The sequence below is a fragment of the Euprymna scolopes genome, chromosome 16 (assembly GCF_053919585.1).
Source record: "Euprymna scolopes isolate OS-2025 chromosome 16, ASM5391958v1, whole genome shotgun sequence".
Classification (NCBI taxonomy): Eukaryota; Metazoa; Mollusca; class Cephalopoda; order Sepiida; family Sepiolidae; genus Euprymna; species Euprymna scolopes.
This window is the reverse complement of record NC_136497.1, coordinates 20,838,456-20,863,100: the sequence shown is the minus strand read 5'-3', so window position 1 is coordinate 20,863,100 and position 24,645 is coordinate 20,838,456. Positions and strand designations below refer to the sequence as shown.

Here is a 24,645-nt window from a genome sequence, read left to right as displayed (position 1 = left end):
GGCACTGTATGTTTGAATTTTCAGAATGTGAGATCATAAAATTATTTCCACAGTCAAACCAAGTCGCAGCTCACATGAGTCATGCAAGCCAACAAACAAGAGAGAATTGCATCAGTAGTGAAATATCTTCGGGGGCAGTAGAAGGATCCTACCATCTTTCCAGTAACCTTGGCAACAGACTTGATGTACGTGTTCCATTTCAGATTAGGAGTAAAGAAGAAGCTTGTCAAAACATGGGGCTTCTCCTAGACGAGAGCCATCCATTTCAGTTGATGCCAGATGAGGATCAGAGCGTTGATGATGTAAAGATAGGAGCTTGGTTTTAGATGCATTAAAGGTAGCCAGCCACATCTTCCCCCACTGAACCATGTGCTCGAGATCAGAGGAGAGAATATTAAAGAGAACTTTGTCATTTACAGCCTTTGATATGTTGCTGTAGATGGTCGTGTCATCAGCATAGATGTCAATGAATGATTTAAGTATGTGTGTAGGAAGATCATTGATGTAGATCAGGAAGAGAGTTGGGCCCAGGATAGACCTCTGAGGGACTCCAGCATTAATACTGCGGGCCTCTGATTTTTGTCCATCGACCACTACTCTTATGAGCCTATCAGAGAGAAATGATTTAATGATTGAGAAAACATTTCCAGTTATACTGTAGCTGGAAATCTTGTGAAGTAGGCCTTTATGTCATACCTTGTCGAAGGCCCTAGAAAGGAAGCCTTTGTCAAGAGATTCACTAATCCTGTGAGATATAACCATTAGCACATCTGCGGTAGATCTTGCAGAGTGGAAACCATATTGCGTATCACTAAGAAGGTTATTTCTGCTGAGGTGGTTGACTATTTCTCTATTTAATATGGATTCCAGCAACTTATGACACACAGGAGACTTATTGGTCTGTACTGAGTGGGAGATGACTTATCACCTGAATTCTTAAATACAGGGCATACTGATGAGGTTTTCCAGGGTGTTGGAAAGCACTTCTCCTTAAGGCAACACTTAAACAGTCTCGTATGGGAGCAAGTTCTGGTTGAAGCTTTTTTAACACTATAATTGGGATGCCGTCAGGGCCAGTTGCTTTACTGGAATCAAGGTTCTTGATTAGCTTGGCAACTTCATGCACAGATATTTGTATGTTACCTAGCGTGTTCTGTGTTATAGGAGGAAATATGGGGAGTTGATGGCCTCCGTCGCATAGGGTAGCTGAAAAGTTCTTGACAAATAGTTTGGCCTTTTATGATGCTGACGAGATGACCTCTGGTCCATTGATAATGGTTGGGATAGAACGCACACTTCTGTTCAGGATCCTATTTGTTATTTGCCAAAACTGGTGAAAACCAAGCCACTGATCAGCTACTTTGGATTTAATGGACTGAGCATATAGCTCTCTTGCATTTTTTATTACTCTTTTACAGTGGTTGCTGGCAGTCCTGAAAGCAGCTTTAGTCTCAGTGCATCTATTATGTTGGTAGTTATGGAAAAAGTGATTTCTGTGCGCGATGGCAGCAGCACATTCTGCTGTTAGACTGGTTGTTAGATTTTTATTGGAATTTTTCGAGGGTATGAATTGGTCTATGCCTACAATTAACCATTCGGTTACATCTGATACTATAGAGGACATCCTTTTTAAATATGGAATGCAGAGGTAGATCAGATATGAATGTACGGAAGCTATCCCAGTCAGCCATGGAGTATCGGTATACAGTACAGTGCAGGGGTATGTCTGGGGCCTTATTACATTTTATTTTTATCTTAACTAATACAACGGAGTGGTCGGAGGATCCTAGAGGAGAAAGAACAGAACATGAACATAGCTCAGGAAAAGTTGTGAGAAAAAGGTCTAGAAGGCTTGCATACTGACTGGTAGTATCAGGCACACGGGTGGGCTCGCAAACAATCTGAGTGAGGTCATAGGCAATGGCAAAATCATGACAGAACCTCCCCTCATCATCTGTCTTATTTGAGTGGGTCAGCCATTCCACGTTATGGACATTGAAGTCACTACAAATGTGAACGTTAGCTGAGGGATGTGCAGACAGGATGTGGTCTATTTTCTCAGATATACGCTTAAAGATAGAAACTCTGCTGTTATGGGTCCGATAGAGGGCAAATATAAATGCCGTGGTGTAAGCAAGTGCAACCCGGAAGCACATATAAGGTAAATTAGGGTCTTCTCTGGAGATATCTCTGCCACACGGGAAGCCATCTTTAATGTAGGCACACATTCCATGCCCATGGCGATATTGGGTGTCAGATTTTGATGTTAAGTTAGAGTATCCGCTAATTATGAACTCATCTAGGGAAGTGGTCGGCCCTATTCCAGTTTCGCTTAGAAAGAATATGCCCGGTTTCATTTCCTGTAATTGAGTTTCAACCTCTGGAAGGTTGGAACGTAGACCCCTGATGTTGGAGAAGGAGATATGGTAGTAGGGGTCTACGTTGGAAGATGGGTTTCTAGGTTTATTCAAGTTTTTTTTCTGGAGATATTTCATGTTGAGGTTTTAGGATTTGTCGACCATGTCGGCATTCTTGGTTAGAGTAGCACAGAGAGGGAAAGTAAGAGAGAAAAGGACAGAAATTTTTTTTTTTTATGTAGCACATGATAAGGTAAAGCCGTAACACTTACCCACTAGTATGGCATCGAGAGGCCCCACCAGAGACTACTGCATGGTCCAGAATCCATTCACCAAATGGCAATACAGCAGCCCCAGTACTTTGCACCTGCTGATAGGACAGCCTCCTTAGTGGTTAATCCAAGGTTCGGGTCCCTGACTATCGGGCGGATAACGTCAGCCCAGACGAAACGTTTTCCAGCACCCTTACTAGTGACATGGCCACAAGGATAGACATAGAGACATAAAAATTTCCGACATCTCAGACTACTGTTCACAAAGTACTACCGACCTGGTAAGCAGCTTTTTCTTCACCCTTTGTCAGAAAAATCACTCATCTGAATGAGGACTGAGGGACAAAAAAGGAGAAGCGAGAGTTACTGGAGCTGCCGATAACACATCCACTGCATTATCTACTCTCCATTAAAAAAAGAAAAAAGGAATAGGTACGAGGAACATATTAATATCTACTTAGTAGAAGTCCGGAAATTTTATTTCTATTCTTTTAAAACAAAAAATGTGCAATCAAATAAAATTTTATTTTAAAATGGCACCAATGAATCCTGGGCAATGCCGGGTAGGTATAACTCGTGTATTATATATATATATATATATATATATATATATATATATATATATATAAATTGCATCAGTAATCTATAATACTCTAAATAAAGTTTGTTTGTTTTTTTAATTTCTATTATCATCAAGATGACTTACTATTATTTAAATTAACAATTCAACGCTAGTTTTTTTGTTTTTTTTACATGTGAGTCACCACTTATCAAGGCCCGAAAGGCACTCAAGGATAAGAGTTAATGAGTGTACGGTAGTGACTGAGACAACAGCAAATTAATAGTTATTGGTGGAAATGGGGTAGAAATGGATTATTGTGGAGGGGGGGGGGCTCAACAAGATCTTGTTTACATTGCACTTAAAGACAACTATATTGGAGTCAGATGGAAAGCAGGCACACTGGCGGCAGTTCTAGGAAAGAAGCTTTGTTCATGGAACTTGCATTTAGATTTAGGCACAAATAGAGAGTTGGGAAAATTGTTGATAGTAGTTGTAGTTAGACGAGTATTTTTTGTGAAAGTGTGACAAAGAGGTTAGACTATAGATTGAAGCTCAGACGAGCACTTGCCATGAAAATAATATATAACATATATAACTGTATATAAAGTATTACTTTTTACATTTTTCCCCTCTCACAGATATTTTTGTGTTGTCAAAGTCACCAAATGATAATACAACAGCATATACTTTGCTATCTCCCTCAGCCTCTCTTAGTCTGCAAAACAATTTGCTATATGATTCCGTACCTTTCCTTCTTTCTATCGGAAAGTCAACTTTCATACAGGCAACATAAAGATACAGAAAGCTTTGCATTTCTTTCTTTTGCTGATATTACATTTCTTGTAGTTTGCATTCTTGCTTTAAATTAAGTTCCAATGCCAAAAAAAGAAGCCATTTTAACAAATTTTTTAATCCAAATAAAATGAACAGATAGTAGACAAGACTTATATTTATTTATTAATGTTAAAAAAACATTTTTTTTCTCGTACACATAATCTTATGAGAAGAATCTTTAAAGAAATACAAATGTTTGTAGAGTTGTGCTCCAAACCAAGTGTATCCTTACACTAGTTCTGTTGTGATTAATAATATAAATCAATAAATGCTAAAGTTTTTTTTCTGTTTATCACTTACATGTTACTATCAAAAGGTATTACTGTTATTTAAATCATAACATAGTAGTACTGTATATATTGCAGAGGCAAAAGCTCAAAGACATTTATTTAAATGCTTCATTTTGATGACTTTTAAACAGTTCATAATAAATTAATAGTTGGTGTTATTCATTTGTAATTTTATTGTTCTATTTTTTCACGCGCGCGCGCGCGCGAGTGTGTGTGTGTGTGTGTGCAATACTTTTGTCAATATTAACAGCAATTAATTAAAGGGATTTAATATTAAAAAAAAAGATAAATTCTTAAACCTTTCTTAAAATATTTATGGATTAATTTTTAGGGCTGTAATTTTTATCAAACTAACAAGAAAGAAAAATATACAAGTCATAAAAAGAGTACAGCAAAAGGGAGAGGGTGAATGATTGTTTTCTCGCCCCCCCCCCTTGCTTAGCCATGCTACATTTTCTTTTTTATTGATTTTAAATTCAATGAAAACATTATAAGATAAAGAATATGCCTCCTCCTACACACACAATCACTCAAATGAATTGATTACATTATGCTTTTCATCTTATGTTTTTATTGAACAATAAATTTGTATCAAAATTAGCAAAATATTAATATCTGTTTACAGGAATAAATAGAAAAGTTTTTGTCTTGTGTTTGCAACAAACTTATGAATGAAATGTTTATTATTTAAAATTTTGATTTGAAATATCTCAAATAATTAACTTTGCAAAGCAATAATGTGTCTGCAAAGCTAGTTTAAGATAAAACTACAAAATACTTTTATTTTTGGTTGATTGTAATATTAAATTAGAAATCGTACAAATGAGGTAATACCTTATTAATATTTTTTTAACGAAAATGTTAATATATTAAAATCTCGGTAATGTTCATGTACCAATAAAATCAAAGTCTAAATTAATTGACTCCATTATATAAGCTTCATAATTATCAGTTTCCATAATCGAACATGCAAAATAATATTTTTGTAAAAATTAAGACAACAAAATATAATATGCGACCATCATATCGTGTATTTTCATAGGCGTTACAATTCTACTGTGCACTCTTTAACCTTTATGCTCGAGTGGCTTCTTGGCCTTAATAAGTGGTGATGCCTATGTAAAAAAAAAAATTGTTTCATAATCATTTGGACAATTTCAAATATTATATCATTTAAAGATATTCCAAAATAGCTACTCTTCAGACGGCAAAATACACTAGTTATACATATATGAATACATTCATGATCAATCAGTTGGACCTACCTCCATACCGCTTATATTTTCTTTTTGTTTATTTTTCGATAGCCTTCGAATTTAGTAATCGCCTTGATGGAGGGGAGACTAAAACTTGCTACTATGGTTTCAAATGATCTGAAATAACAGCAAGGGAAGACTTGATTCCAAATATTTCTCTTATTGAATTTCCTCCTGACTTTGCCATTTAATTCTTTTTAATAATGTGAGACGACTGAGATAATAAACGATTTGTAATGTTATATTGAATGTAGCTTTAATTTTTCGATCCCATTGTATACAACTGGCAGACAGAAACAGCTGTTTGTCTCATTGACACATAAATCGTTCCTCAGTAGAAACTGACATCTCTTGGAGTGGTGAGAGTATTTTCCCTCCGCCTTTTTCATTTTCTGTAGCTGCAATAATCGAATCAATTCAAATAGCAACAAATAACTCGATTATTCACTTTGGATTTGATACTTCTTACAGTAGTTTACAGGAAATACATACAGATAAATTGAACCCTGTATGGTGGTGGAATATTTAAAAAAAAACATGTCTTATCAATTTGATGCTCAACTTCCAAGAACAAGGAACTCTGCTATGTACTTTGTCTCATGACGCCATTTACACGTCATCTGCAAAAGTACACATTAATTTAACATTTAAATTGAACATTCAATTCTTTTGCTTAATTAATCGTATTTGTAATTCATGACAATTTTATGTTTAAAATATTTTTCTTTTCTTAAGCAATGCTATATATTTTTAATGTTAAAAAACCTTTTTCTTTTCTTTAGCCATGCTATACATTTTTAATGTTTAAAAAAACTTTATTTTTTCTTAAGCAATGCTATATATTTTTTAGGTTTAAAAAAATAATTTTCTGAAGCAATGCTGCACATTTTTAATGTTTAAAAAATTTCTTTCTTTTCTTAATAATTGCTGTACATTTTTAATGTTTAAAAAACTTTTTTCTTAAGCAATGCTATACATTTTTAATATTTAAAAATAATTCTTTTCTTTAGCAATGCTATACATTTTCCTGACATCTAATAATTCAATAACATTTTATCTTTATCTTCTGGAATCAGTAAGCTGTCCTGCCGGAAAGGAACATAGCCAGAATGGCAGTTGCATCCCTTGTCTTCCTGGATGGTACAAAGTAGAACCAAGTATCCAGGCGTGTGACAAATGTGAAGGAAACTATACTTCCGACGAGAATCGGACAAAATGTTCTGTGTGTAAGTCACATTCGTTTTTTTATCAAAATAATTCATACCTGTGATCCATTGAGTTGTTCCCAAATTAATAAACCGTGACATATCTTTGAAGACATTCTTCTTGCATAATTAAAAATAAGTCCCTTTACTTAGACCATTCACTTTAACCAAACCGGATATTACACGACTCCATTAACATTCCAAATACACACTTTAAGCGTAATATGCAAAAAGTAATCATTTAAATGCATAAAAAAGCTACAATAATTTTCCAGTCATACCTAATATTCATCACAACTTGTATCCTGAAAATTGATTTGACAGCCAGTTTGCAACATTGACTTCCAGAAATAAACAAATAAATAAAGAAATAAAACAAAGAAAAGCCTCTCCAAACAGTTGTACACGTTTCTTTTTAATCGCCCCCCCCTCCCCGAAGAAGAGATACTATTCTTGAAAATTAGGGGCATCAACATCTTCCATCTTATACGACACATTATGTTGGCAAATGAACATAATACAATTGAAAATTATTGAAAATTCCTTCTAATATTGTCATTATTCTTTTATATGCTTATTTGTGCCCATGGTGTTTCCCACAAACCACATTGATATAGCCTTCAAACACAACTCTTTTCTCTTTACTTATACATTATCCCTATTATTATGATCATTATTTTACCAAATACCTTCTTCAATTGTAAGTTACACCTTTCTGAAGGTCGTAAGTTCAATCCTCAGTGCAGGCGATACTAAAAATACACTTGAGAATTACTTAAGACTTCTATCAGACATAGCTGATGGAACGAAAACATGCTATCCCTGTGGATTAAATAAAGGGTTCTTTTCGAGATTACATGCAGATTCTTGAGTTCAATAGAAAGTCTTTCAGAGTTCAACAGAAAGATTTGATGGCCGAGTTTGAAAAGATACACTTGAAGAAGGTTGAAGGTTACATTAATTGAAACGTTTTTTTTTTTTTTTACATAAGAGTCACCACTTATCAAGGTCAGGAGGCCACTCGAGGATAAGGATTATAGTGTGTACAGTAGTCAATGGGATAATATTGTAGTAATCGTTAGTTATGGAAATTTGGTAAATTGGAACTACCATTTATGTTGAATTGGAATATAGAATTTAAATCCTGTTTTTTATTATACTTAATTAGAAGAATACTCGTCCAAGGACAGATGAAATTAATATTAAAATAAATATATTAATGAGTCTGAACCTTATATCTAGAATCCTTATTCTAATTAAATCGATTAAATGATTTTGATTCTAGAAAATGTCTAAAATTTAAGGCTAAAGCTTAGGGAGGGGGGTTTAAGAAGAAATTGAAATTCATAGAATCTTGCTTTATTGGTGTCTAATGACTATTGATCTAATTTAATGCAAATCTGAAATATTTGAATTTTGTATTCATATCATGCCCCTTAAAAACATTTTAAAGAGCTACAAAGGAATTGAAATTTGGTGATATTTATTAATTAATGTCTAGTACCTATTGTTAAAATTTCTCAAAAAACAGGGGTATTTGAATTTTTAAGAAAAGCTCCCCCTTCCTTCTTAGTCTCCTTTGCATAAAAAAATTAAATAAAATATAGTCTGGAGTACAACTCTTTATGCCTAGAAGCTGCGTCCCAAAATGATAATTATTAGTTAATTAGTTTAGGAGTGAATCCTTAACACAGAACTATACAAACATATACCTAACATTATGTAAGTAGAACGATTTTTTTCACGATTGTCCAACATTTATCAAAATAAAAATTTTATGTAAAAATAAGATTTTTGAATGAAAATATGTTGTAAAATTTACTTTTGAAATTTTAATTTATTGCTATTTTTTTCAGTGTCATGCATGCCTGGTTTTGAGCTGAGAGATGAAATTGAATGCGAGGCATGTCCAGAAGGTTACTACAAAGATGTATCAGGTAATAGTCCTTGCTTAAAATGCCCACTGTCCAATTCAACAACGGACGGACGAGGAGCTACATCAATGGCAGACTGTAATATAGGTAAGCATTTACTTATTAATTATTAATATGTAATTATTAATATGTAATTATTAATTATGTAATATAGGTAAGCATTTACTTATTAATTATTAATATGTAATTATTAATATGCAATTATTAATTATATAATATAGGTAAGCATTTACTTATTAATTATTAATATGTAATTATTAATATGTAATTATTAATTATGTAATATAGGTAAGCATTTACTTATTAATTATTAATATGTAATTATTAATATGCAATTATTAATTATATAATATAGGTAAGCATTTACTTATTAATTATTAATATGTAATTATTAATATGTAATTATTAATTATGTAATATAGGTAAGCATTTACTTATTAATTATTAATATGTAATTATTAATAATGTAATATAGGTAAGCATTTACTTACTAATTATGCAAATGATCATTTTTTAGAAAATTAAAAAAAATGTTAATACAATGCATGTACAGTCATCATCATATTGTATGATTCCAAAGATTCTACTGTTGCCATTGGTTTCCCCGACATTTTTCTCGTCGGAATTCTTTCTAGAAAGACATTAGGTACTTATGGGAGGAACCATATGAAGGTAGCCAACATCTCTAAGTGAAAGTGATTTTTTGTAGAACTGACCTGGATTCGAACTTGGAATACCCAGGTTGTCAGTCCGTGTCATTAGCCACTTGATTACCATATACAGTAAAGCCGTGGTAGATTAGAAGTTAATGTGTGAAACCAATTGAACATACCTCTTTTCTGTCTTTGTTCGTTCATCTTACTCTTTCTTCTGATTTCTTGGAAAGAAACTTTGCTCATGGAAATTCCGTTTTTATGTACACAGAGGGAGAAAGGAAAGTTATTTACAATGGTTGTAGCCAGATAAGGTTTTACTAGGGGATCATGGATTAAAGCTCAGTTGAACACTTACCATGAAAATAACGATTGAGCAGAGAAAGGCTAGCAATGTCTCTTCTGTGAGAAAGAGTCTGTAGAGAAAAGAAGAGGATATCTAGTACTAGATTTTCAAAGTCGGTTTTGTATTCTGTATTAGGAAAGGGTGCTCTGAACGGCACCTCCCCAGATGTGGCAACAGTATTTCATCTTAGGATATGTTTGATACTGATACAAGTGGAGTATTGTGTCAGGAATGATATACCTTCTAGAGTGAAATAATCTAACCATTTTTCCAACAACCTTAGCAAAACATTTGATGTAAGTCTTACATTTAAGATCTAGCGTTAAAATCAATCTTAAAAGCTTATCAAAGAAAAGGGCTTCTTCAAGAAGAGAGCCATTCATTTCATTTGGGGCAAGGTGGAAATTGAAGCATTGGTAATGAAAGAAGATAAGCTTGATTTTAAATATATTAAAAGTAACCTCTTTTCTTATTACACTGTGTTCCAGGGCAGAAAAGAGAAAAACTTAAAAATCTTGATCATTGCTGCTCTTCAAAGTGTTGCCATAGATGGTTGTGTCATCTGCATAAATATCGACGAATGAATTTAGAATTTGATTTGAGAGATCATTTATAAAAACAGGAAGAAGCCAGAATAGATTCTTGAGTCACGCCGGCATTGATACTATGTGCTCCAGATTTCTGCCCATCAAAACTATTTTTTAAAACCTTTCAGCGATAAAGGATTTAATATTTGTATTGTTTTGGGATTAGCACAACGTTTCGGTTGTTGAAACCTATTACCTTCCTCATGTTTCCTTTTCTCTAAGGAAAAGAGGGGTTAGCTGTGCATTGCAAGAATTCGGGCCGTGGGTTTGAGGGTGTGTCTGTAAATCATAAAGAAAGTTCAATCTTCAGAGGTTACTAAGGTATTATTTATTTATTTTTGGTATAGAGTTTAACCGCGATTGGATTCCACTAATTACAAATTCACAGGAGAAAAATGGAAAAAATAGCAAAGAAAATATACCCAGCCCAAGGGAGGTAATTTCACAAAAAAATTTTCCTTGGAGTTGTCTCCCTTGCACCATGTCTTTTTTAAAAAAAAAATGTCAGCTGTTTCATAAAACTTTTTCTTTTTTTTTTTCACAAATATTAACAATTAGCAATTAACAATTCTGTGAAATTGAGCCCTAGGAAAGCCTTAAAAAATATCTTAGTGACCCCTGAAGATTGAACTTTATGATCTACGGACACACCCACGTTCTGAATTCTTTCAACACAGAGCTAATCTCTCTTTTCCTTAGTAGAGAAAAGCCATATGAATGTGACACCTGAGAAAGGTTGTAGGTTACAACGATCAAAACATTGTGCCAATAACACCCAATATTAGAATAATTGTCTGACTAACCAAAACAATACAAATATTTACATCTCATCTCAGAATTGCAAGGATTTAATGGTTGAAAAGAAATTTGTGGATGTTTCATAGTTAGCTAGTTTGTTCCAAACTTTCAAACTTTTGATATATCAAGAGTTATTGCTTTAGAGATAAAACCTTAGTCAATAGATTCACTAATCTTGTGTTATATTACAGTCAGTACATCAACAGTTTATGTCAGGATCTATGTTGCTTCTCACTGTTTTTGCTGATGTGGTCGACAACTTCTTATTACAAATTCAAACAACTTATTGTGCACAAGAAAGAGACTGATTGGTCTGTACTGGGCTGCTGAAGACTGAGCTTTAGTATTTTTGGAATATTGGATTGACTGAAAAAGTTTTCCAAATCGGTAGAAAGTATTTATTCTTTAAACAATGATTAAACAACTTTGTCAAAATAGGAGCTAGTTCCAGTTGCAGCTTCTAAAGCATTATGATTGGAATGTTGTCAGAGCCAGTTGCCTTACAGGATTCTAGGTTCTTCATAAGTTTGGAAACATTATAGATAGATACATGGATGTCGCTCAGAACTGATCTGAGGAAAAATAAGGGGAGTGCCTAACAATATTATCGCTTCAGGAATTAAACTAAGAAGGAGAAAAGATAAAGTGCACACAAATTTCACCTTTTACTTGGATGATCACGAGCTTAATTTAACTGATGCTTGACCCTTGGTATGTGACTGCAACTCCACCCATTAAGTAGAAGCAACCTCAACAATTTGATAAACATTTTTATTGGTTTATTAATGAATTTTCTAGATAAAATATTCTACATTTAGTTCGATACGCTTCCAGTCATTTTCTAACTTTTTTGATAACGTCATTCCTGACGCGATTCATACTGTTATCACTTTCTGTTTTTCCGTTTCTATGCTTTATCAAAATTTTACCTTCTGACGATGCCACACTAAGATTGCCATTGAACTGTTTCCAAAGGCATTCAATGTATTAAAAAAAAAAAAGAAAATAGCAATTATTTCACACTAGTTGAAGTAAACAATCTTCAATATACAAATACCTACCTTTTGTCAGATAACACAATGAGAAAAGCATATTTGTTTCAATTTGCTATAGATTGGTAAAGGTTCAGAAGAAAGACACAACTTGGTAATTAGTGGAAACAAAATATATTGAACAGAAAAACAAATATAAATAAAGAATTTGGTTATACGTCAGTGTGACTGCCAAGTGTACATTATCTGTACATAACGCTGAGAGATATATTCTCCCAGACTTTATAGTAAGTAGAAGAGTTGATTGTTATGTGTAGGGTGATCAGCACAACACAATTTTAAACAAAACGTTTAATAACAACAAAAAAATGTCATTTAAATTTGATCTTCTATTTTCCAGTGTTATGTGCACCTGGTTATTACTTGAATGTTTATTTAGAGACTTGCCAGCTTTGTGCCCAGGCCACCTACAACCCATTCTATAACCGGAATATTACCTGTATGACATGTCCAGAGGATAGAACAACATTAACAATTGGATCGTCAAGTTTGACTGACTGTTCTCAGGGTAAGTTCAACTTAGTGATACTTTGCCATAAAACATAACTCAGTTTATGAGAACGGTTTTCATGTTTCAAATTCACTCATAGTTTGTTGATTGAATCATCATTAAGCCAGAGATTCAAGTTATTGGGAGTTTTTTCATCAGGATGAAAATATACAGGAAATTCATTGCTGTTAAATACACACTTTACAGTTAACAAAAAAACAAACAAATAGCTTTATAAAACCAAAACCCTCCTTTTATTTTCTGCATTCGTTTCCATATGTCAAGATCGTTTGCCAGGAGTCTAACTTGGTGTGCCCATGTCATGGGAACGATTCTGGAAGGGCTGTTACATTCTGGGCACTACAATCAGCTCTCTGGAAGAACAAACACGACAAAAACTATAGGCACATCCCCTTTAAATCAAGGGGTTGATATTACGCCGGTTACAAAGTGCATAGAGTTCTCAGCATCATTATTGGTGGGATGGTTCTGCTCAAAGTGGACGACATAGTAAATGAACAAGCAACACATTTTTTTTTTTATAAAAATAGAATTATTTTATTTTAATCTTTGAAGAAGTATTTTTAGAATTTGAAAGTTAAGGCATACAAACCGTTACCAAGGTTCCAATTTCAACTGCTTGAGACTGACAGTTGATCCGCCTTCAAAGGTCTCATGATGCTAATTCAATTACAAATCTTCTCTCGTGGCGAAACATGAGAAAGATAGAGAGAGAGAGATGAAAAAGAGTGAGGAAGAGAGCTAAAAAGGAGAGAAATAGAGAGAGAGGGATAGATACATATTAAAAACAAGAGATTGAAATGTTATTATTTTACAATCTGTTGTCGATCAAGTAGATTTGACCTCCCTCCCCCACATCAACCTCGATTGTATCAACAACTTGGACCGCTGATGTGTGCTGACATTTCGAGACAAAAACAGCACCAACTTGATTTTACATGTCTGCCTCTGAGGACAAGGCAATACAGGTAGAAATCTTTTAAATGTGGGGAGCTTAAGAGCTCCCTTAAATGACCTCTTTATCATTGTGTCACATCCATAAAAAGTAAAGTTTATTCTGTATTTCAGTAACGACTTCTCCATTAGATGTCTTACAAATTTAGGTCGGGTAAAGAAGCAATGAAAAACCAAAGAGCTAACTTCACAATCTGATATGAACTTCCTCTGAATCACGCTGAGGTCGTCTTCACATTTGTGTCTTCTGGTGTTACCTCTTGAATGTTTCCATTCTTTATTTTTGAGATGTCATCAAAATATTTTACTATCTCAATAACAACAAAAAAGAACTTTGAATTATTTAACTACTATTCCCATTTATTCACGAAATTTCAGGCGATGAAATCCCAAACTTGTTCAAGTGCATCTTTTCAAACGCGCAGACCTAATAGTCAAACTTAGAAATATTTATGCCGAACTAACCTTTTATTTAATCAACAGGAGTTGATTGTTCTTATTCTGTCAGTCATGACAATTTTATGTCATGTTAATTTTATGTTATTCTTAATTATTGTTGCCTGTATTAAAGATTAAACATTCAACCCCCAGAAAACTGTCACATGGAACTGATTGTTAATCAGAGATTTTATCTGGCACGTGTTCACGTGATGGCAATAACTAAGAATATTATTAAATTGATGTAATGCATATGAATACATCCGGGTTCCTCTCCCACAAGAATATGATTAACTGTTTCAGCTATAAATACCGACTATCGAGCGACGTCAAAAGAGATATTGAAAGCCTCACACTTAAGGATATACTAGCTTTTTTTTTTTTTCACAAAGTGGTTACTACATATCAAGGTCCGGAGGCCACTCAAGGATGAGGGTTAATATGTGTATTGTAGTCTTTGGTGTAACACAGTGCATATGAGCACGTGGGAAAGTATCAGCAGCAACAAAAGATGGCTGGCTTATGAAGAGATTAGCAGCAGCAGTAACCGAAAAAGACACATATGTAAATTAGGAAGTGTGCGTGAGAAGAAAAAGAAAAAAAAGGAGAAAAAATGCACCATATGCTCAGGGCAGAAAAAAAGTCGATATCAAAGAAAATGGACATATAAAGTTAAGGACGAGAATGGGCTGGCTGTAGCCGGCATGTGGTTGGAAGAAGGAGAAACGCAAGCCAGACTAAAATAGGCATGTGGCAGCGAAAGACTTTAAGTAGTGCTGAAAGTAATAGTAATAAAAACTTTTGTCAAAAAAGAAAAGATGCTGACCCGGATTTTTATTTGTTTCTTTCAGAAACGTTATATTGGGATTGATGCGTAATAATCATTTGTAGTGCTAATTTGGTTTAATTAAATTATTTATGAAGACTGTTCAATGAGAACTTGTTTACATTAAACTTGAAGACGACGATATTATAGTCAGCTGGAAAGCAGACCAGCAGAACAGTTCCACAGAGAGGAAGAATCTTTGTTCATCGAATCCATGTTTAGGTTTAGGCACTGATGGAGAATGGGTGAATTTATTGATAGTAATTTTAGCTAGACGAGTGTTTTTATGAAATATTGGCGAGGGGGGGACCATAGATTGGAGCTCAGTCGAACACTTTCCATGAAAATAGTAATAGAGCAGAGACAAGCTTGTAACAAGCTTGGGAAAGAGGTTGCAGGGAAGAGCAAATGGTGCTTCAAGCAGATGTGGCAACAGTACTCCATCCTAGGACGTACTTGGCTCTTATACAGGTAGAGAATTGCATCAGCAATGAGATATCTACTGGAGTGATAGAATGATCCCACCATTTTCCCAGCGCCCTCGTGAATAGATTTGATGTATGTGCTCTAATTCAACCACAAATATCCGTTCAGTAACGCAACTTACTCGCATACTATAGCCAAGACCACTCTGTTAGTTCAAACAAATATACTCCTTTCGTTGGACATATCATAAATTAACACTACTACTTAGTCATGGCTGACGAGATGAGAACAATCTACCCCTGTAAATTAAGTAAAGGATTCAGTTTGAAATTCAGTATGAGCCCCCAAATATGATTAGAAGGTTCCCAATTTCGAAAAGATACACCTGAAAAAGGTTGGGGTTTACATCAGTTAAATCCTTGTGATTATAGCAACCAAGACAAACGTATAGTTGTCCGAATAAGCAAAAATAATCCAAATTACCATTTTTCATCTCAAAAACTTTATAAATGCTGAGTAGGTACTTTTTTTATGAAGCCTTTTTGTTATAGATAAATAAAACCTAATAATTTTGTTGTAAATAAATTAAATTTAATAAGTTTGTTATTGTTATACCGGCCTTCCTTGAACAGAGGAATTTACACCGATTAGCACTATAAATAATGCTAGTAATTTCAACTGCTAACCAAGTGCCCAGCAGATATACATACTTTCCTATCTTTGTACATTATTGTTAATACACTTGTTCCTTAACTGAACCTCGACTTGATTGTTCTTATTTTCACTGTTGTTCCATGACACAACAGTTATAAATGAATTAAATCTAATAATTTTGTTATAAATAAATTAAATCTAATAATTTTGTTATAAATAAATTAAATTTAATAATTTTGTTAAAGATAAATTGAATCTTTTTTCATTTCTAATCTAAATGTTCTGAAGCTGGTTTTAGTTGTATACTCTTATATTGTTATAACGCCGGTTTTTCTCCTCTTCTGATGAGAAGCACTTAGCTTTGAAATATCATGGCTTAAAGAGGTTCTTTTTCACTTTCCTTTCATTTTCTTTGTTATTGATTTGATTCTTTAATAAAGTTCTATGTAACTTTTATTCCTCATCTTTTAAATTTAATTTATAAATTATAATCCCATATACAAAATATTTAATATTTGTCTCAAAAAGAAGATTATGAATAATTTTGATATTTTGTGAAAATTTCTTTTTTTTTTGCATAGTTTCCTGTAAAGCTGGTAACTACCTGTTTGATTCAAAATGTGAACCATGCGCCATCGGATATTACCAACCTCACGCGATGCAACGAGAATGTCTGCCCTGTACGTTTTCAATGACAACGTTTGAATTAGGAGCAGATACAGAGTCACAATGTCTACGTGAGTTGAATTATTCCTGCTTTGTCTTGTGAAATTCTTAATTTTTACAAAAAAATTTTTATACTTTTTATTTTTTTAATTTTTTTATTTCTCCAAGGGCACATCAGTGAAAAAACATCATCACTATTGTTTAAAAGAAAGTCATAATTCTGTGTGCGTGTGTGTGTATATATGTGTTTGGCTAAACGACAGAAACTACACAAGATACATATGCAAATGAATAACAGGCAGAAATTTTTGTGGCACAGTAACTCAGGTACAGAAAACAGTGGAACAAAACAAACAAACAAACTTCCCATAAAACTGCAGCCGAAACACGTTTTGTAAATCTGAGCACTGATATCAATTGCAAGTACTCTTTCTGAAGGGGTAGTTGGATATTCTCCACAATAAGGCCAGTTCTTTAGTCCTCACATTCCATGAGCAATGTTTCTGAGAACCTTGGTGTATATATTTAAGGCCCTTAACTGACTGTGAAGATAAATAGATGTTTTAATGCACCTTCACAGAGTTAGAGAATGCAATTATCATTTGCTTTCAATGTAATCGAAGTGAGGTTTTGTAAATAAGTAATGAGCGTGCCAATGGCAAAAAAAAAAAAAATTTAAACACATAAATTTTTAAACAATTGTCAGCTCACTGTCTGGTCAATCACCATAGCAACAAGGGTTTTGATTAGATGACCTAACTATAGTTTCATTTAGAAAGAATTGCTGCTTTAGGTCAGAATCTATACATCTCACACTTCTCATTGACTGGTTTTTGACTTTGAAATAGTATTTTTTTAGCTCCTTGCATCAAATGGCTTTATGCCAAGTCTAGAGCGATTTCAATAAAACTATAGGACATTTAGCTAAGATGAAAGTATAGTATCTATTGTCTTAATAAACTTCATTTTTTTTGTTCTCTAACAACAAAAAGGAAATCTTTTTGGAATGTGACAATTTTAATTTTTTGTTCCAATTCAGACTGCTCCTTTTGAAGAGCTGAATTCTCGCCACATTAAAAACCAACCTTGTGTCTAACTGTGCCCTCGTGGGGAGGCAAATAAAGAGGGACTTAATACATCATTCTGATTCTTGCATAGAAGTTGGCCTTTGTTTTATGTTATTTTCTTTCTTTCTGCATACTTATTTGTGTTTTTTGGTCTCCCATTTGTCTGTCCGCACTTTTCTCAATAACTACGCCTTGGAATTTTTGGAAATTTTGCACAAACATTAAACATGATATGAGTAAAAGAGTAACAGAATGGATTTTCTCAGAAAACTCCGGTTGTACCCCCCCCCCCAGGGGTGCCCTTTCGAGGTAAAATGGCTAAAATTGACACTTGTGCTTATTAAAAAAAAAATTGATGCCTTGCATTTTTATAAAACTTCCTGAAAAGTTGTAACTAATACTATATCATTTTGTTTGTCTTGTTTGAAAAGTTGTAACTAATTGATTTCTATATAATTTTGTTTGTCTATACTTTGCAATAACTCTTGGTTGTGCCCTAGGGGCTCTTTTAGGGGCTAATAAAAACACTCCATTTTTGGGACTATTTTACCATATTTGTTCAAAATTTTCTGTGTATGTCTATTTAGCAGTTTTGTATGGTGCTGAAAAAGTTCAGCACCATACAAAACTGCTAAATAGACATACACACACAATTTAAATATGTTAAAGCCTTGGAGACTTTTGGGGCTAAAAGGAGGAGGGCAAATGATGGATTTAGTAATTTCTTTTTTTTTGTAGCATGCAGAACTCAAATTTACATATGGTAAGAGCTAAAACTGCACCGTTTGTTCATTTTCACCAGGATTTGATGTTCCTTGGGGACTTTTGGGGCTAAATGTGGCGGGGGGAGCAGATGCTGAACTTAGTCATTTTTTTTATGCCTCGTTCACTGTGAACTCACAAGGGACCATGCATGCTTCACTTGGTTTTGTTTGTTTTTCCTAATGAGTTAATATCTATCAAGGCCAAAAACAACTTGAGGACAAGGATTCATGTGATAGATATATTATTAGTTTAGCTTTATGGGAGCGTTTTTATTTTCACTACAGTACATCTAAAAATAGGTACAATGTTTATATAAGCATGTCGAACAACAATTATATAAAATTTAAATTTCTGAGTCCAACAAGATACACTTAAAGAAGGTCGGAGGTTACATTTACTGAAACGTTTGTGAAAATAACACTAAAAATGAGAACAGTAGTGTGACTAAACCAAGCAATACGAATTATCAAACTTCATTCCATAAATTCAGAAACAAAAGAAATAGCTCAGTTTAGAATTCAATTTCTAAAAAATATCAATACATGCTAACATATGAAACAGATATTAAACTGAATATGATGATGAGGAAGATGAGGATGATAACAGCAATGATGTTGATGATGATGATGATGATGAGAACCACATCTTATGGAATTACTAAAATCCATTTTCCATTTTTTTTCTTTTATTTCCAGCATCTTGTGGAGATGGAGAAGAGATGGACTATTATACTTACCAATGCAGAAAATGTCCACAGGGTTTTTTCCGTGATATGAGACTTTCTCTTTTGTGTGTTCAGTGTCCTTTCGGTTATACAACGAGGGATATTGGAAGCATATCTCAATCTGAATGCATTTTACAACCAAAAAGTAAGCACCTTTCGATTTCCTTGAAACGTTCTTCTTCTTCTTCTTCTTCTTCCAGTTTCTTTCTACTAACCATCTATTTCTTTTACTTCTTTTCCTTTCCCATAACTCTAATTTATTTCCTCCCCCGTTTTTTTTTTCTGGTGCTAAATGCAACAAAGTTCGATGTTATTCTTTTTTCCTTTTCCTTTGCTAAAAACAATCATATTTTGCAAAGTCAAAAACAAAAACAGTAATGTTACTCTACAAAACAAACAAACATGAATAAACATTTGAAGATATAAAGAACTTGAAACCTAAAATCTTTTTACAAAATTATAAGATTTAGCAATGACCTCCAGACCATAGCGGAATGGAGCCATAAACGGATGGCAACATTTAATGCTAGTAAGACTAAGCTGCTTTCCTTTAACAATTATAAAAATCCTCTCCAACCACCCATATACATGACTAATAAGTCCCTACCTGAGAATTCTTCTTTCAAACTCCTTAGCTTAACATTCACAGGAAATATGAACTGGAACAAATACATTGAGGATATTGCGAAGGCTGCTGCAAAGAAGATATCATTCTAGAAGACTACTCACACCTGAGAGTATCCTGTGCGTCTACAAAGCCACTATTCGCCCATGCATGTAGCATCGCTACCACATCTGGGCTGGTGCATCTACCACTAGTCTTTACCTCTTGGATAGGGTCCAAAAAAGTCTTAAATCTAATATATCCCACTTTGTCAACTAAGCCCCAGCCCTTATCCCATTGCTGCAATGTTGCATCTGTCCCCGTTTTACAAATATTTTAATGGAATGTGCTCTGATGAACTCATTGCACTTGTGCCCCCTTGACATATATATCCCCGACAAACCCGCTTAGCAACAAAATCACACCCCTTTAGTGTTGAGGTCTTTAAATGCCAGAAAGCTTTCTACTTTAATAATTTCTTCCCTCAAACAGCTAGACTTTGGAATTCCCTTCCTGCTTCCTGCATCCCTAACTGAACTGATATGCAGAAGTTTAAATATAACGTAAACCAACATCTTGTTAATCTTTCCAAGACATGGTCCCAAATAGTAGCCTCTTACGTCCAAATGGTGGTATACCTTGTTTGGGGTGAACGTGAGTAAAAAAACAAAAACAAAAAAAAAAAAGAAAAATTAAATAATTAAAAAAAAAAGTTGATATGCTGTAAAACAAAACAAACTTCTGCCATTTTCATCCCTCTCCCTCTCTTCCTGTCCTCCCCCCTCTCCCTCTCTTCCTGTCCTCCCCCCTCTCCCTCTCTTCCTGTCTCCTTCCTTCCACAACTACTTAGATTCCTTTCTTATTCTTCCATGTTCCTTTTTTTCTTATTGCTCCACCACTCTTTTTTCCTCCATTTCTTCCATTTTTATCTTTCTCCCCCACCCCTTTCTCCTTTGATCTCATGTAACAACTATTCCCTTTTATGCCATCTTATTTCTCATGAAAAGCAAGCTTAAATCTAAACAAAAACGACGAAAGCAAAAACTTTAACTTGTTATTGTTCTTCTCCTTCCAGTGTTTGCGATTTTAAATTTGCCTTCCATCGTCCTCGTCCTGGACATGCAATATCAAGTCAAATATTGCAATTCAGAAAGGAGCCGTGTCTTATACGAGCAAATCATCACGGAACACATACAACAACGTCTATTGGCTTTGTCGGAGACATGGCATGGACTTTGCGCTGATGACTGTACTGACATATTTGTCTCCCTGGAATGCCCTCAACCAGATGCTGGTAATTCCACCTCATCTGATAGTCGCTTGAGACGGACCACAAAATATGCTAATGTTCAAGTTAAAATTTCTAATATACAGTAAGTAATGTCTGTAATCTGATAACTATAAATTTCTGTTTCTTATTTTCTCTCTCCCCGCCTCTCTCTCTCTCTTTATATATATATAAGCCTGAAGAATCCTAGAGTGGATAAAACGCGGAATATTCAGTGTAGCTTAAATGCCATATATATTTATAACTTACTAACTAGCTTTACCTACGTATTGAGCACTGTTGAAGTAAATACTTAAAGTTTACTTTTGTATATTAATTTTATGTGGGTAAATGAAGTAATATATATATATATATATATATATATATATATATATATATAATCGTGTATTTAGATTTAGGCAGCATGTTTTCATTCAGACAGCTATTGTCAAATAGCATGGAGTGTTTTTGCTTAATGATCTTTTTTTGAAATTTTTCCATTTTTCGAATGGTCATTCTTATTTCTCAGTCGAAGTTATGTAGGAAAGTTTCACAGTCGTTTTCGTCCGTCTGTTTTTTTTTTTTTGCAAGTACTTTCAACTGATTTTCTTCAGTCGTCTTCAGCCAGTTTTTGATTACTGTTGCATTTAAAAATCTGGATGCTTTTATATGCTTCAGGTTAAATTACATTTAAATTATTTAAAATAGTGAAGCGTCTCGTGTGTAAAAAAAAAACGTTTTAACGTGTTAAGAACGTGGTTTAAATAAATGTACAATGGTTTAAGTGTGATTTACAAAATGGTATGGAATTTACAGTTGTCCTTTAAAAAAAATTTATATTTATTAATTTATAAATTTAAATTACAACATATATATAGATATACATTTGTAACTATATGTGCACACACACACACACACACACACATACACACACACACATATATATAAGAACAAAGAATTAATAAAACATGTTAAAAACACTTTAAAAAGAGTTAAAAACGTATTTAATTTTCAAAAAGGAAACACAAATTAAATGGATTATCCTTAATCTGCGGAGTTTCAAAAGAAATACTTTCCTTCTCATCAGAGGGTAGGAATTAGAAAAATGCAGAATCAGATTTTGTTTGCAAAGTATTTAATGAAACTACAAGTAAGCCATAGAGCTTACTTGGTATTGTTCTTGAAATTTGTAGTCCAATGCTCCATAGACATTTTTTTAGCTGCTAGAAAGTAACCCACACCGTGGTCTATATTTCTCTCAAAGGTAGATGGGACTCTCTTAAACCATGATAGGCACCCCATCTAGTGATGGCGTCATGATAAAAAATAGTCCTGGCGAAGCATCAAGTATTCAGCTGCCGACAAAAATTGAATTACACTGCAAGGTTGTGTAGTGAGTTCAATCTCTGCTGTGGCTGTGCTGGATAATGTGATGAAGAAACAAATTCTGAACTGTAGAGATGTTAAGAACAACTGACTCGGACGTAGCAAGGTCTATACATTTATTAACGCCTGTGTCTAGTAAATGCTCAAAATTCACTGGTCATATGCCATCAAACATTGGTCATTCTCAAATTTCTAAGATATCTATGTACAGAGGTGTGTCAGGACAACCTTACATGTAAATTCTGACTAAGTATTCAAAATAACATAGTATTCGCAACACAAATGAAATCTCCGCGGTATAGCTTGTAGCGTGACCAGCAGTAGTAGTAGTAGTAGTAGAGCTCCCCATTGGGGGTGGGGGAGATTAAGACTCCCGAAACACTGAAGAAGGCCGGGCAACTATGCTTGTATTAACTGTTAAGCTTTATTGCATGCCTGGGCAGTGGCGGATAACCTTGCTGAAAGGAAGAGTTAAGTTATGAATTTATTGTGTTTTTGTAAAACCGATATATACTTTTTATTGTTAGGGGAAAAGCGACAATTTGATGTCGTTTTGAGATCATCATGAATATGATTTTGATTCTGGGTCCAGACGAGGGGTCAAGGATTAATCTCCCTGGTCGTGAGAACTGAAAGCTGCGAGTGTTTGCAGAATCACCGACACACACACATTGGATCAGGAATTCCCCTGGAATGACGTATTGATTGGCGATTGGTCTAGGGAACAATCTACCTTACCTATCACCTCACTAGATAAGTGAATGCCCACGCCAAAAATCAGTTAGTTGAAATTGGATCTTGAGAGAATTTAACACTAATCGAAGAGTTGTTGTCACACCCCTTCCCTGTCCGTCGCCAGCGCAAAACATGGAGAGTAAAATTTAATAGTGTGTTTTGTAAGAAATTAACATTGGATATCTGTATATAAGTTTATATTATATTTTGTAAATTTGAGTTGAATTAAAAAGAAAAGAGAAATCTGAGTTTGTCTTTCTTTTGCGTGCATGAAAATCTCTTCACTTCCAGCGTGATAAGACATATCAATTCAAAGGTGAAATCGACACTGAAACCGACCAACCAAATCCAGCTGCACCAAGAGAACTCACAGAGAATTCCCTGTGAAAGACGATCAAGACGTGTGTGTGAGGGTTCACACCTGTTACCAGTGACCTGGGTCAAGAGCCCATTCACAGTTAACTCATACTTGCTTTTACAAGGAATAGGCCACCTTCTCCAAGTGATGTTTCATTAAGTAACAGCACGAAACTGGATACTCTACCAGGCTAGATGGATTCTTGTGATAGAATCCAGTAAGACCAAGTGCCTACAAGAAAGATATAGCATAACATAATTAAATGGTCGATTGGAGAGAAGGAAATTATGTTCTCTACTTTTTTACTCAATGTTTGAGTGGTAAAGGAGACCTTTAATGGAATATTCGAATATCTGTGTATCCTATACAGAAATCGCATGTTAGCCCCAGGAAGTGGGGGGGGGGTCTTTGATTTCTGAGAACTGCAACTGAAATAAAATGAAACAAAAGTATATTTTTACTTCAGTCAAAAGTGTTTCGGAGGTCTGCCTTCTTTTGTGACCCACAAGGAAAAAGAAAAAGAAGTAGTCCAACAAAACACAAAACAACAACATTGGTTGGATGCAAATCTGAAATAGACTGAAACTACATGAGGTCGGATGGAGATGCTGGATTTATAGCATGTGTGCAAAGTTGAGTGATAGGACTTGATGGTAACTTTTTGATCACTTTGTATATTTTTAATCTATGATTTTCTATTCATTGTTTATTTAAATTTTAATCTTTGTCTTTTTTTTTTTGTTTTTTTTTACCTCCAGATTTACGTTACAAGAATCGGAAAAGAATATCAGTCACATGGCTGCCAGTGTGGTTGGACGAGATTGCTCACGAATTTCCAGATATGGCGTGGTAAGTTTGTGTCTCCTGAAACTATTGATATAAGACAAAATGTCCAGCAAGCATTGAGGACAAGTGTTGCATGGAGGAAAACGATATGAGAATGATACATGGTTGTGCAGTTTGAGCCTTTTTTTTTTACACAGGCATCACCACATTATCAAGGCCAAGAGGCCACTCAAGGATAAGGGTTAAAGAATGTACAGTAGAAATTGGACAATATAGTAATCATTAGTAATGAAAATTCGGTAAATTTGATAACTTATATGGAACGGCTCATC

At 34.2% G+C, this 24,645-nt stretch overlaps 1 protein-coding gene across 1 annotated transcript in view; it reads left to right on the top strand.

The window, feature by feature from the left end:
- Window positions 1-24,645, top strand: part of LOC145296307 (uncharacterized) — a 153,724-nt gene that overhangs the window by 97,881 nt on the left and 31,198 nt on the right. The window contains exons 25-31 of the mRNA XM_080142507.1: window positions 6,648-6,797; window positions 8,633-8,797; window positions 12,487-12,654; window positions 16,537-16,692; window positions 19,149-19,322; window positions 20,857-21,154; window positions 24,286-24,376. Of these exons, the coding sequence (XP_079998633.1) occupies window positions 6,648-6,797; window positions 8,633-8,797; window positions 12,487-12,654; window positions 16,537-16,692; window positions 19,149-19,322; window positions 20,857-21,154; window positions 24,286-24,376 (1,202 nt within the window). The remainder of the gene's footprint in view (window positions 1-6,647; window positions 6,798-8,632; window positions 8,798-12,486; window positions 12,655-16,536; window positions 16,693-19,148; window positions 19,323-20,856; window positions 21,155-24,285; window positions 24,377-24,645) is intronic.